We start from the raw sequence: 14,375 nt of genomic DNA on the forward strand, positions 1-14,375 counted from the left end.
TGTTTTGTTCTCCATTAATTCTGACCCAAAAAAGTGCATTTTAGCTGCAAAATGCTTTGATTGTCTACTAAGTTAGCTGTATTAGCTAAAATATGCTAAATATAGAACTTGAGACAGGGGTGGGGGAACTTCAGGACTCATGAGTCCTGCAGGTCTTAGATGCGTCCTTGATCCAACACAGCTGACTTAAATGGCTAAATTACCTCCTCAACATGTCTTGAAGTTCTCCAGAGGCCTGGTATGGGTGATATCTAAAACCTGCAGGACAGCGGCCCTTGAGGCCTGGAGTTCCCCACCCCTGCCAGATGAAGATACGTGCTTGCATTCGTCAGCAGCTGAAGATCCGACTACTCTTTGACTAATTTTACTACCAAACTGGTGACCAAACTCCCAACTCTTCCTAAACCAGACAAAACCAAGTAAACTCGCCAGATCATGGATGAGTATTATAAACTCAGCGACATGTGAAATCAAAGACCTCTTTGATGTGTCATCCAACAGTAGAACAGAGAGACAATAAGATCATCCTCAGCTCCCGTGTGGACAGCTTGTCTGACAAAATGCTACATTACTTTCTTTGTTTAAAAAGACAACGATTTGATCTATCTTTTGGATCGCTGAAGATCTTTTTGATAATCGCATTTGTCATGTTTTCATTCCCAGTGCCATTCATGCTAATGAAAACCTGCTTTCGTGTCAGCGGCTATATTCATGTGGCCTTGTGTGTGTAATTCTAAAAACGTCTCCCACACAGATCCTCCGCAGTTCTTTTTCTCAAAAGTGAGAGTCAGATCAATACAGGCCATTACTTCTTTTGTTATTGCTGCTCTCTGTCCTTTTAAATTGCTGTATGTGAGCCTCTCATCACTGATGTCCATTACAACATCTTTAAAAAAAAAAACAGGCTTGTGATGTATTCCTTTCATACAAGTGTGTTCTAAAAGTCAGTGCTTTGGATGTACAGGCTTTCTTCTGTACATGCTTTGTTGTGTGATGAACCAGGACAAGCGTGGGAGTCTTTGAAAAGGATCATACAGATGGATCTAATGGCACCACATTATTCAAACAATAATTTTAAACGTGAAAGTATATTAGAATTTATGTTTAAGTTTTACAGCCTATCTGGAGCCATAAATCATGAAGGGTCTGGCTGCGGCAGCGAAAAATATACTGTCTGCCCAATTTGTAACACTCTAGTAGATTCATCCTGTAAAATTAGTATCATTGTTATCCTGCTGTGGAACGAAACGAAGTGCACGAAAATAGTAAAAATAAAAGAGAGGCTAAATATTTTTGCTTGCTCAATTCCTTTGTGGTACAAACCCGTCACCAGCTGACTGCAGTCGCACATTTGCAAACATGAGGACATTCATTTCTGGGCATCATTTCCAAATTGGAACGTCCTGCCTCCATTCTGCAAACGACACTGTAGCATGCGGTTAACAGTGGACTCAAAGTTTCTTCCTATCTGTCAACTCTCCTTCAGGCCCCACAGCCAGCTTGGTGTTGCTGTCCCAGATCCAGCCACTGTCCCGTTCCTCATCCTCCACCTTGACCCTCTACGTGCCGCTCGTCCTGAGGGATGGGACGTCTGGCCTCACCAGCACTGGGACGGTCACTGTGTCCGTCTGTCCCTGCCTGAAAGGAGGGGCACGAGCCGGGGAGAAAGACAAGGACAAACAGACCGAGGGCGAATGGGACTGGGAGAAAGAAGCGGTGTGTCTTCCTCAGCAGTCCACACTGCCCTCCCCTGGGCTCAGTACAGCTGCCTTGCTGGCTATCCTGGCTTGTGTTGCTACATTACTGGGTAAATACTTAATAGCTCATAAAGCTTGAGAGAGATTAAATCTGGGCTTGGCTTAAGATAATGCCAAAAGCAAAAGTAAAATGTTGAAAGGCCCTTGTTTATATAACTTACATGATGGCTTTTATAACAGCACTTAGTGTTATGTACATTATAATATAATATGAAGTTATATCATAAATATTTACTCCTTAGAAATGCATTTAATGCTATTCTACAAATAGAAAGTTGAGTAAATAGCGTTTAGGGCTTGTTTACCTTGAACTACATCTCTGGATGCTTAATCTGCATATGAAAATAATGAAAGCAGCAGCGTAAATATTTCTCTTAGTCACAGCTGCTCGATACAGGTTTACTTTTCCTCGCAATTTTGGTCCAGTTATTTCCCTTGGCAAGGTCAGCTCTAATCACAGCTAAAATAACAATTTTGAGTGATTATCTGGGCCCTCCGGTTTTTGATAGCAGCGTAATAAAATGTCACAGCCACCTTTGCAGAAACTCAAATGCTCAATTGGATAATGCCTAGTTGCTGAGAAGACTGGCTGATAGCCAGCATCATTGTCATTTCTATTGAGTCTGTTGAAATCACTCATGCCTTGTTGATAAAGGCATTATCATTCTGGAAGGGGCCAGTTCAATCAAGTGGGAGACGCGACATGGCATGAAGGTGATCGTGCTCAGTGGATTTAGTGGAGTTAAGAATTTAGTTCGCTAAGTGATAATGGCATGATCGTGGGCAGGAGTACAATTCTGCTTTTTCTATTTCTAAACACTATAATAACAAGGCCTTCCGCAGAATGCCAAACATCCTTAAAGAAACTTTAAGAACCCTATTAAAAAGGAGCGGGGTTTACACGAGGTAGCCATTGAGCCATTTGGCAACTTTGCCCTGTGGATAGAGGCTGTCTTTAACAGATAAATATACACACATCACGCTATAAAGGTTATTCCTGGAGTTTTCCCACTCCATTTAGGGATCATTGAATTAGTTCCATAGAAATCAAATAATGTGGCCTCCAACTATATTAAGGCTGTAGATTTACTTACCGCGGCAGCTTAACCTTCTGCGATACAGCCGTATGGAAACACAAGCACATTAGTGTTTGTTAAATCAAATCATACACTGCAAATATAAATAAGCACCCGAGCAGATTCAGCACGGTTTGGATTTCTATAAATACCAAAACAGTTTGCACAGATGATAGGGAGAGCTGTCTAAGAGCGAGTGAGTGGAATATATTAAGAAAAAAATATGGGCAATGTCAGTCGATCAGCTAACTAACCTTCTAGTAACCTGTGAGGGTCCAAATTCAGAGAGTTGATCAACTTGTCCTCTCAGAAATTCTACATTGGAGTGAAAAAAAAAATTGCATCCTTGAAATGTACAAATGAACTGGCAAGCCGATAATGAGAGAAATTATTGGTAAAGGTGTCACCTTCCACAGGTGTACCAGCAGCAACTTTAACCGGATGCTCAATTCTTCTTGTCCTTGATTTCTGACTGGGGCCTTATTAGGATCGGGTGCCTTCCTGAATATTTATGCGCTTTACTTTTCAGCTTGGTTCTCATTTTCTCCCTATTTGCATCCAGAAAGTTCAGCACATGCAAGAATAGGATTTCCCCCACTTAATAAGCATACTAATTCTGTTATCATAGGTGTCCTGTATCTGTTTTTCTACCAACTCGATCCTGGTGCAGGAACCTAATCTAGACCTGCGTCTGTGCCTTTGCCCTGGAAAATTGAAATGAAAAAAAAAAGAAAAAGCCACTGTTCCCAGAGTTTGATGTCAGTGGGTATGGGAAGGCTGATTCTACTGCCCAATGCTAATGTTGTGTTTGCAAACCTGTTAAAAGTCACAAAGGCATCATTTGGTTCGTTGCCACAGTCCAGGGTGAAATTTAGCTCTCGATATTGGGAATATGCAATAAGAGTCATGGAGTCATGGGACAATAAAGCATCCATTTGGCTGGCTGGAGCTCAAAGTCAATTACCTAGTGGAGGCATGCAGTCTGCTGATATGATATACCAGCCCTCTAACCCAAGGACTCTCTGTATTCGTTTTGTCTCTGTGTTTCACCTCTTTGTCTGCTTGAGTTTTTCTCCCTTGCTCACACACACACACACACACACACACCTCTTCCACCTTTCCTTTATTTCCCCTGTGACTTCTGCCCCCCCCCTCCTTCTCCCTTGTTCATCACTCTTTTTCCAATTTCTCTCCTATGCCTCAATATCCGTTATTCCCGTCGCCACCCCTCGGCAGCGGTGAGTGCCCTGTCATTGTCGCTGCGGCGTCAGAAGCGCGACTCGCTGTCACCGCTGGAGGAGGACGACGTACGCGAGAACATCATAACGTATGACGACGAGGGCGGAGGCGAGGCCGACACAGCTGCCTTCGACATCGCCGCCCTCCAGAGTGCCCCGCACAGCTCGCGCTCACGCGGCTATCGCACGCTGGACAGCAGGAACGTGTAAGCAGGCGGAGGGGTGTGTGGGAGGGTTTGTTTGCATGTGGTGATGCATATATATATAAATGGGTCTGTTTTTAATTTAATCAAACCATCACAGCGGACCTTTCATTACATGCTGAAAAGAAAATATTATTTACGCCTTCAGAGTGAAATCATTCGTCGCAGTCCAGCTCTTAACTGATCCACTTAAGTAACTGTTTAAGCCACAACTCCCAGGTCATAATCAGCCACCAATCAAAACGCTCAAACAGAAGGCTATCAAGCCTGGCAGTCCTAGGAGGCCACTTTGTTGTGCTCATTTTGCTAAAACTCATTTATGTTCTGCTACATCAGAGAGTTGTTTGCACCCACTTTGATGTTCCTGTGAAACACTGTTATTGCCTTTGGACTAATAATTAGCTCCCGGATTCATGCAAGCCATATGGAGAGGCCATAAACAAGTACAAAGGCTGCTTTTAGTTGATCGAAAATTGCTTCTCACAGTTTATGGAGGTGGACACAGCAACATGAAAAACTGTCTAAATCTAATGCAATCCAGTGCAATATTCCTGCAATATTAACTACCTCTGTGAGACTTTTAATTTCTAATTTCTGTTGGCGCCATGTAACAAAGGAGCGCATAGTTGAGTCGAGCGCTGCTGTAGCTCGTTCTTCTTGGAGTGAACTGTAAGATTTGGAGCGTTCATTATGAAAGAAACTTTGTATTAAAACAGAGGGCCTTTCTCAATATGCGTACTTGTGTGTACTTGCGTTCTCGTGTACTCGTGATACGTCATCAGTCGGAGACCAAGTACTGTTCCAATTCGAAGTATGCATCAAGCCGAGAACGCGAAAAAGTCCTGGATGTGTTCTCGCTCCGCCCGTTTTATCGAGCATGCATCGGTGGTGACTTGTGTGGACTTGGTACAGCTAAATATCCCAGAATGCATTTCGTCCAAAACTCAAACGCGGCAATGGCGGACGAGCGGGGCTAAAAACTTTTAAATATTACTCTTTCTGGGTCACAAAATAAACTTTTAAGTTCTTTTCAGGCAAGAATGTAGCTGTGTAAACTTCGAATATCTGCTCAGTTTATCAAGATATCATATATTTCCAAACGAGGTCCGACGTTTTCGGAGACGTCTGTGACCCGCCAGCTCCATAGCAGACAGCGAGGTCGAGGATTATTACAGCCGGCGAGAACAGCCGACTCCCGGCAGATCGTTTTCAACCCCACCCGCGGTCTTTTCGCTACTCAGGTTAAACAAACCCCAAACCCCAGTAGCTGTCTATTGTATTGAGTGTCCACTAAAATAAAAATAAAAGCGTTCTAACATCTCACCTGCTTGTTTTTATTAAGGTATGTACACGTATGTACATGTACACTATTTTTATTAATAGAGATTTCACTACTGAGGTTAAACATGATATATAAGTCACTTAGATCACTTCTAAATGTTAATGTTTGGTTTATTTCAGTGTTTTATTTGTTCCTGAGTAAACCGGTTTGGCTGTGATTAAAGTTAAGCTTCATAACATATTACTCACAGTTAAATTAAGAGGGGACGGCAGTAAAAGCTCCGGACCTGTGACATCATCAAGTACGCTGGTGTTCCAATTGTACAAATCGCGAGTCCGTGCTCGCGTTCTCGGCGAGTACGTACTCGCGTACTTGAGAATTGAGAAAGGGCCCGTGGTTATTTTGGCCCTAGCTGCACTGGATAACTTTTTTTTTCTTTTAAAATTCCGTCCATGGAATCACAAGTTTTCAGTCCAAACATAATCACACAGTACACGCTTCATATTTCTCACCTGGTTATTTTTCCCACCCCAAGGTGGACAAATGTCTCAGCAGAATATCTTGCAGTGTGAATATAGAGTGCAACACAAAACCACAAGTCATGGTTTAAAAGAAAAAACGGTTTAAAAAATGACCAAAGATATTTCCCGAGCAGCAAGCAGTGTTCAAAAACAAGCATAAAATGTTCAGATTTGGTCCAATCATATGCTCTTTTTTTGTCTTGCAGTCGTTACTCACATCGTGCTCAAGACAAATCTCGCACTTATAGCTGGGCTCAGAATCCAGGTGTGGATCACAACTACTCAGGACCAGCAGGACCCCTTTACGGTCGTCTCTGCTACAGCAGTCACACGTTACCCATTCTCCGTCGCGCCCCAGGAGGAACGTTCGAGCCAGGCTTGGCTGAGCTGGCGTACCGCTTTCCCGGAGGCCAGCCAGACCATTCCCTGGTTATCCAGAACCAAGGGGCCGTGGTTGGGCCGATGGAGTCTGGGGCGGTGTACATAGCTCCAACGGATCTCAGCACAGGAAGCCGAACGGGGAGTCGGACGGAAAGCCGCGACGGGACCGCACCCCAGAGCGGGGTGAGCACGTCCGATGGAGGGACGCCGAGAACCAACGACAGCCACGACAGAGGAGGAGGAACGGGAACCGCAAGCAACTGTACAGAAGGGAGCTGTGAGGACAAAGTTAACCTCAGTCAAAATGTGGACTGGGTAAGGATGACCGTGAGCTTCACACTAAACACATGCTAAACACATATGAGCTTAAATAAATGTGCGAGAGAAACAGAGAGACGATGAAGGACACTAGGGTCTCAAACATAATGCCACTATTTAGCAGTGATGCCCAGAGAACCCAACATTCCTGTTTGGTAGAATTTTGACGTCCTTCCATCTACATTATTCAAACGCACACTTGCATATTTGTGTTGAATGCAGCACAGGAACTCATTCTGCAACACAGCTTAAAACATAGATTGATGGGGGGGCTAAATATTTCAATAAGATGTAAAAAGCGGTAGCCGTTGCCGTGAATCGTTAATTATAACGGAATAAATTAGTGAATTAGCAGTAGATGGCCACATTGAAGACATCATTAAAGCTGAATCAATGACTTAATTATTCAATTAAATAAGCAAACGAAAACGTGAGAAAGTCATTAAGCAAATATAAAATCATTATAAGGTTTTGAAACCAAACTAATATACTGAACGACTGCAGTGATTGAAGCACTGCCACACTTTTAGTCTCTGCACAGTCGCAGAAATGTCCTGGACGTTGTTGGGGGATGATGATGATAAAGACATTATCAGCACATCATACTCCTGCTTTATTCTTTCTTTTTGTTCTTATGCTTTTATTTATTAGGGCCATGGCACGGCTCCTTGGCCCTAGCTTTATTTAATTTTCAAATATTTTATCTCTCTATCTCTTCCCTTTCCATCTCCCTATCACAGTGCAGTGTTAGCTCATTCTAGTGATCAATTAATGTCTATGTCTTCTTCCAACTCTGCTTTCCCTCCACTCTCCTCTGCTCACTGTCCGTCTGTCTCTCCTTCACGTGAATCACTTTTTATAATCATCATCTCCTGTTTTTTTCCTTCACGTGGGCAATATGTCATCACTTTTCCTTATCTTTCTACGTTTAATATACCTGTTATTAAATTTCCCCTTCCTCCTTGGGCAAATTGTCTCATCCCATTTTATGTTACTGTAACCAAACCTAACACCCAACCCCAGCCCCGAACTGAAACCACTCGTGCTCGCCTACATTCCCTCCAGGTGCAGTCGGAGACATTGCCCAGGGAGCACAACCTTGTCATGACCCGATCCGGCTCCCTGATTGGTCAGGGTCACGGCGTAGGAGGCTGGGTGTGTGACTCGGCTACCCTCCCCATGGCAGGACGCAGGGCCTCTCGTACCGGCATGTCCCCCAAACGCACATGTGGCAGTCTGGCTGAATCTGACTCTGGTGGTGGAGGAGGAGGAGGAGGAGGAGGAGGAGGAGGGGGGAGTGGAGGAGGAGGAGGTGGAAATGGAAATGGGACCACCTCCACTGATGGACAACAACAACCACCTGCCAGTGGACGCAACTATGCCACTGTCCTGCAGGGGGAAGTATCTGGACAGAGGGACTACGCTGGCACTCTGGGGAGAGGAGGACTGGAGATGGGAAGCAACTTTGTGGTGGCAAGGCCAGACAGAGAAAGTGGAGGAGTATCACTGACCGGGACTCCATCTGTCTACCCAGAAGCACCTGGCTTTATTGGGGACTGGCGCGATCGAGTAGGTATGGGAGGGTATGTTTTGGGCAGGAGGGATATGACCCCTCAGCTTTTGCCCTTCCCCGGGCAGCCTCGGGCTACATATGGCAGTGTGATGGGCTTTGGGGCCAACTGGGTTCCAGGAATGGAGGCAGCCAGAGGGGGACCAGGGCACGGGGGTCCCTCCTTGGCACTGCGAGTAGGTGAGTTCCTACGTCTACGCCTTGCCCAGGTCACCTTTGATCCCTCACAGCCGCCATACGACTCTGTGCAGGTGTATGGGCTGGAGGGAACAGGGTCCAGGGCTGGATCCCTCAGCTCACTGGAAAGCGAAGGGGAGAAGGATTCAGAGAAGGAGGATTGGGGGGCGGGGCTGGAAGAGTGGGGTCCCCAATTCCAGAAATTAGCCCAGCTCTTCAAAGACAGGGAGAAAGAGAGGGAAGATAAGGAAAAGGTTGACGAGGGTGCCAAAAAAGAGAAAAAAATGAATGAGGAGCCTGAGAAGAAAGTGAAAAAAGATGGAGTGCGGGCTGGAGAAGAGGGGAAAGATTGAGGAAGGATATAAATGAAACAAATAGGGGCAAAGGGGGGTACGAGAGGAAGGGGAGGAAAAGAAGGATGATGAAAAGGCAACTTGAGCTCGAATAATGTGAAGAGAAGTTAAAGGGGAGAAAGATGAAGAGGCAAAGTAATAAAAAGAGACAGAGAAAAATGAGCCTAGGGAGGATGGAGAATGCGAGGGCAGGGGAGGGAGTGATTGATGTAATTTATAGCAATAAGTGTTGAAACGCTGATATGGTTGAGCACAGATACTGAGACAATGCAGAGCCTGCTTCTGCTCGGGGCAGCAACAATTTGTTAAACGCTTTGGACAGAGAAAAACAACTCAAACATCCAAGACTCGATTAAATTCAGCTCTCACGTATGGAATGAGAAACAGCAGGAGGCGAGAAGGAAGACGTCTGGTGCGCCGATCTGATCCCAGTGTCTGCGTGTTTGTGTGCGAGAAAAGTGAGTGAGAAGTGAGTGAGAAGTGAGTGAGAACACGTGCGCAACCGAGCGCATGCCGTATGCGTGCATATTTAACAGAGATGGAGCAAAAGAGAGTGGCAGGGGAAAATCGAAATACCCAGAGACAATTTTCGAGATGAGACTGATGACTAATGCTGCGTAATGCCGCAACATTAGCTTTCAGGACGACGAGGCAGGAAAAAACAGTTAACGACGAAGTTTAGAAAGTAGGATAAGACACAGGGGAGGGGAAAAAGTGATGTTTGACTATAAAGGGAATGGGTGGCAAGGATGTATAGAGAGAGAAATGGTCTTGGAAGTGAGATGATTGTACAGAAACTGTTGCTTTTTATTCCATCTGCAGTGGCAGAAAAAGTGAATTATTCAGCTTGCTACTCCATTCCAAATGAAAATGATGAATCATTTAAATCCTGCAAAAGATTCTTCCTCCTCTCAGCCTACGAGGAAAAACAGACATTGTGAAAAATTTAAATGGTTTAGGAATATGATCCCCCCCCTCCCCGGACCCTCTCGGTTCTTCGCCCCCCTCCCATCCCCCCCAGCTATTTTGTAGTTGAGTGTTGTTATGTTTACAAAGATTCACACACAAACACGCGGCGACACAAAAGAACTGATTAACACCACAAGGCTTTGATTGTACTACAGTAAATTACATAATCCACGAGTATTCTGTGTACCATACGGGGCCGTGAGGACTCTGTTATTGATGGCATAAATGTGTCTTTTTTATGAAAGAAGTCTGCTTTTTTCGAATTTGCCCACCCCACTTCCCCAGTCTCACATGCATGATTTTACAACAACAACAATAAAAAAAACCCACAAAATCAGTTTCCACTCCAAACGCTTGTACGGCCCAATGGAACATTTCCACGGATCTCTAATGAAATTGTAGTGAAACACAACCACAGAGACAGGCTTTTTCTTTTTCATTTTATTTCTTGTTAAAAGGTCAGGATGCAAATGAGCTGGAGATTTCAGCTGGAATGCACTTTTATACTGTGTGATGTTCAATAATAGATAACGAATCATGTCGAAGATTGCAGTTGTTTTATAAGATGTCAGCTAAACGAAGATATCATGTTTGACTGTATGTAAAAAAAACAAACAACATTTGTAAATACCACTAAGTATTACTGCTAAAAGAGAGTATATAAAATTTAAAATGTGTAAAAAAAAATAAAATAAAAAATGTCTAGAACAGAACTTAGATGTTGAAAATGGAGCACTGTTGGGATTACCTGTATGTACTGTAGATTAGAAATGGATTAACTGCGCTGGACTGCCTCCTGGACTCAAAACAACACCATGTATTCAACATCTGTGTTTGGGTTTGCTGTGTGCTAGCTCTTTGTCTGAGATGGACAAGCCAAGGATTCAATTATACATGTGACCTCTGGCAGAGGTTTGTTGTGCAAAATATTAGTTACAGGAAGCCTGTGAGCTAACCTGTGCCAGTGAAGATCCATTTGATGAAAATCCAGTGGAGTGAGGAGAAATCCCCCTAATGGGTATACAAAACAAAACAAAAAAAAGTCAGTGTTCCCTAAAATCTGAGTTAATCGCCTGCAAAAGTGGAATAATATAGAATTTATAATAAATTTTACACGGCCTGAGAGATGTGGAGGTTTTATAGATAGTTGCTTCTCTTGAAAAATATGACAAACACTACGTTAAGGAAAAGTGTCTTGTGTGCATTTCAGGCAATGCAATTCAAATGCCAAATTACTGACGCATTATGGTCTACATAAGCAAATTTTCTTGCGTGAAATAACAACTTAGCTCTATAATGTGTTTATTGCTACGGTGGCCCTGAGAGGTCAGATGTACTGCAACTTAAGGAAACACCAGCAAGTAGAAAAACTCTACAAAAATTCACAAATGACAAGAAAAGTAAAAAAAAACAAAAACCCAGAAAAAAACAAGTGTTTTGGGGTGACAGCAACGTAACGAAACAGCTGCTGATGAAGTAAGACACGTTTAAAAGAAGCAGAAGATTCACATAATACCGTAGATTCAGGTTTGCTAGTAGCCGTTTACTGTTAGCTTGTTACGTTAGCTGTTCTGTCATGATATTGTCTCCCTAAAAAACACTGACATTGTCTTTTGTGAGTTATGTCTTTTTATTTTGGAGGTTTCTTTCATAATGTTTTTTAAATTTCTGTTTTATTCACTTCCATTCTGTTTTGTGTGCTTTTGTGGCATTTTTATATCTGCTGGTGTTTCCTCAAGTTGCGGTGCGTTTGGCCTTTCAGGGCCACCATAGACTAAGCCTGAAAGTTACTTTAGTCCAGAGAGGAATTTAGCCACAACTTGAATGTATGGACGTCTTTGGCACGCCATCACAGAAGTGTCACTGTTTCATTCTTTGTAAAGTCACACCAGGCTCCCAGCTTCGCTAGTGTCCGCCAGTTTGGTCCACCATAATCTTGTTGTCAAGGTCTTCTGCAGCATTTTGTTAACCGGTCGAGAAGCCGGTGACATGAAACAAAATCCATATGTGTCTCTCTACCCTTTACCCGAGCCACAGACTTTTCCATACAGTGCCACTGTGCAGACTGGACAGTATGGGGACCAATATACTGCACAATAACCAGAGAAGACAGGGAGGGGGGTGCAGAACCTCAGGGAGAACTGATTTGGGATTCATTTGGATGATGAACTGTACCTCTAAAAACTTTCACCTGCTATTTTAGCAAAACATATTTGGACTTTTAGACACTCAGAGGACAGATTTATGTTTTTTACAACATGTCTTCATTTCTGCTATATCATCAGTAATATCTGTTCTTCAGGTAGTAAGTTAGTTTCAAAGACCTAGGAGTTGGAAAGTTTTTGCTAAAAACACTGAACCTTGCCAGTTTCTTCAGTCATTCACGTCATTTATATTAATTAAGAGTTAATGCATCTGAGAAGCTCTCAAGAGGGCCTCTTGACAAACATGTTGCATCAAAATAACACAGAGAGGCTTCTCTAGTAATTTGAACTCAAACATAAAGAAGGCTCACTGTTCTGTTTGTATTTTGAAAGATCAATGTGGGTGAAAGAACTTTGCTTTGGGTATCGTATCCTAGAGAACCGTGTGAACGAGGAACTAATGTTCTTCTGACTCATTTTTGGAGGTGACTAAGCAGCTTCAAGTGCATTACAATCCCCTGTAAAGTGCAGTAGGATGGATCTGATTTGCATTTAGCCAATGAATACAAAAACACACACTCCGTTTATACCCAAAACACCGACTTTAAGTAATTTGATTACATGTATTTCTTCCAGTGTTACATTACATTACATTTTACATTATATTACAGAAATATAATGTAAAATGTTAAATTCAAGTCTAGTCAGATGAAATCTACTTGATTGGCATATATTCACTTTATACTAAGCATATCTTCCTTAATAATTAATTATCTGAATAAGGAAATAGATATTCGATTTTATATATTTCAGTTGCATTTTACTCAAAGTGATTGCTTCTTTTATGAGGTTGAATCATTTTGGCTGCAGAAGTGGAAATGAGAACTTATTCAATCAAAAACACGCATTCCTTTCCGATTTGCCTTCAACTAATCTTCCTAACCTGCTGGTTTTGACTTCGTTGCACGTTCGGTGAGCACAGTGAGCTGAAATAATGGTCAAAATTACAGTTACAATTTACAACAGCCATTTCTAAAACAAACAAAACCAGAAACATCCTTTATTTATCATTCGCTCGGAATAAAAAGTCTCGAATGATTATTTCACCGGTTTAGGAATGAGAATTACTAAATTATATGTGATGTGTTCTCCCTAGCATTTATCTCTAATGCGCATACTTTCTGAGCCGCTTTTCCCCAGAACACATGTATTAACACTCGCCGTATTTTCAGAGCAGTATCGTTTTAGGCAGACATTTTATAAGCAATTAGTATGCTACACCAATAAGTGACCCTGTGCACCGTTCTAATTATATGGTCTATTCCTCGGTCTTGATTGGCTCCAGGTGTCTCATCTCTGCTGATTCAAAGCTTTGCTTTGGCTGATTGGTCAAAATCAAAGTGATGATTCTCCTGATTTGTCTTATTTCAGAGTTCTGGAGTGCTGTGCCGACTAAACCACTTGACAGAGCTGATTATCCCACCTCCTGAGCCCGGCAAATTGGTTCAATCAAAAGCGTGATTAGTTGAATCAGTTGTTTTAAATAGAATAAAAGCCTGAAGTCTCCACAGCACCGCGTGGCTCTTTTTTTCACTCTTTTAGCCAGCTTAGGTGCACCAACAGAGGAAAGCGGTCCATTTATCACATCTTCCCCTGAATGAGCCTCAATATTTAGGACAGTGAAGCTCCACTTAAAGGACGGGCACAGATACCTTAGTATCTAGTTAATGTATGTAGCTCAAAGATGCAGAGTAAAGGTCATGACCTCTGGCCTCTGACCCTAAACAGATTGACCCTCACTGGTTCTGCACCCACCTTCCCCCCGTGACTTCATTGCTCCTGCACGATGTTGATACAATTCCACAATTGCGTGCTGAACAAAGTGTATTTATTTCTGTTGTACTTTTTCTTTTTGTAAATTTGAATAAAAAAGGAACTATTTCAAAGAGATGAGTCAGACCTGCTCTGTGCTCCTTTCTGCACTTTCCAGAATTTCGGGATAATCAGACTTCTGTTGATGGGTGTGCCTTCTGTTTGTGTGTGTATGTGGTGTTTGTATATGTGTGTGTGTGTGCGTAAAAGTGTGTCTAAGGGAGAACGAGACAGAAGGAGAGAGCTATTGAGAGACGAGGTGTGCAGCGCATACAAATGTGTGCACACCTTGTGAGCATGTGTCTTGTTGTGAGTAGGTGGGTGTGCCTTGTCAAATTGGCCCCTTGAAATTTCCAAACCGCAGACAATGTGTTTGCGTGTGTGTGTTTTTTTTCTGGGATACGTGTGTGTCTGACTGCAGGATGAAGGAACACCTTGTCTGGTTTGATCCACCCCGATGGGGGGATGTGAGGTCAGTAATAGAGGACAGACGGAGAGTTCTGCAGAGTAATCA

General features: G+C 43.0%; 1 protein-coding gene across 2 annotated transcripts in view; it reads left to right on the forward strand.

Moving 5' to 3' along the window:
• Positions 1-13,935, forward strand: part of cdh24b (cadherin 24, type 2b) — a 170,563-nt gene extending 156,628 nt beyond the window's left edge. For both annotated transcript variants that reach the window (XM_087832633.1, XM_035912940.2), the window contains 4 exons: positions 1,487-1,807; positions 4,070-4,277; positions 6,284-6,773; positions 7,842-13,935. In XM_087832633.1, coding sequence (XP_087688759.1) covers positions 1,487-1,807; positions 4,070-4,277; positions 6,284-6,773; positions 7,842-8,876 — 2,054 coding nt within the window. In that variant the 3' untranslated portion in view covers positions 8,877-13,935. The remainder of the gene's footprint in view (positions 1-1,486; positions 1,808-4,069; positions 4,278-6,283; positions 6,774-7,841) is intronic.
• Positions 13,936-14,375: the final 440 nt, after the last annotated feature.

This window comes from Neolamprologus brichardi, chromosome 18 (assembly GCF_056152115.1).
Source record: "Neolamprologus brichardi isolate AB-2024 chromosome 18, ASM5615211v1, whole genome shotgun sequence".
Lineage (NCBI taxonomy): Eukaryota > Metazoa > Chordata > Actinopteri > Cichliformes > Cichlidae > Neolamprologus > Neolamprologus brichardi.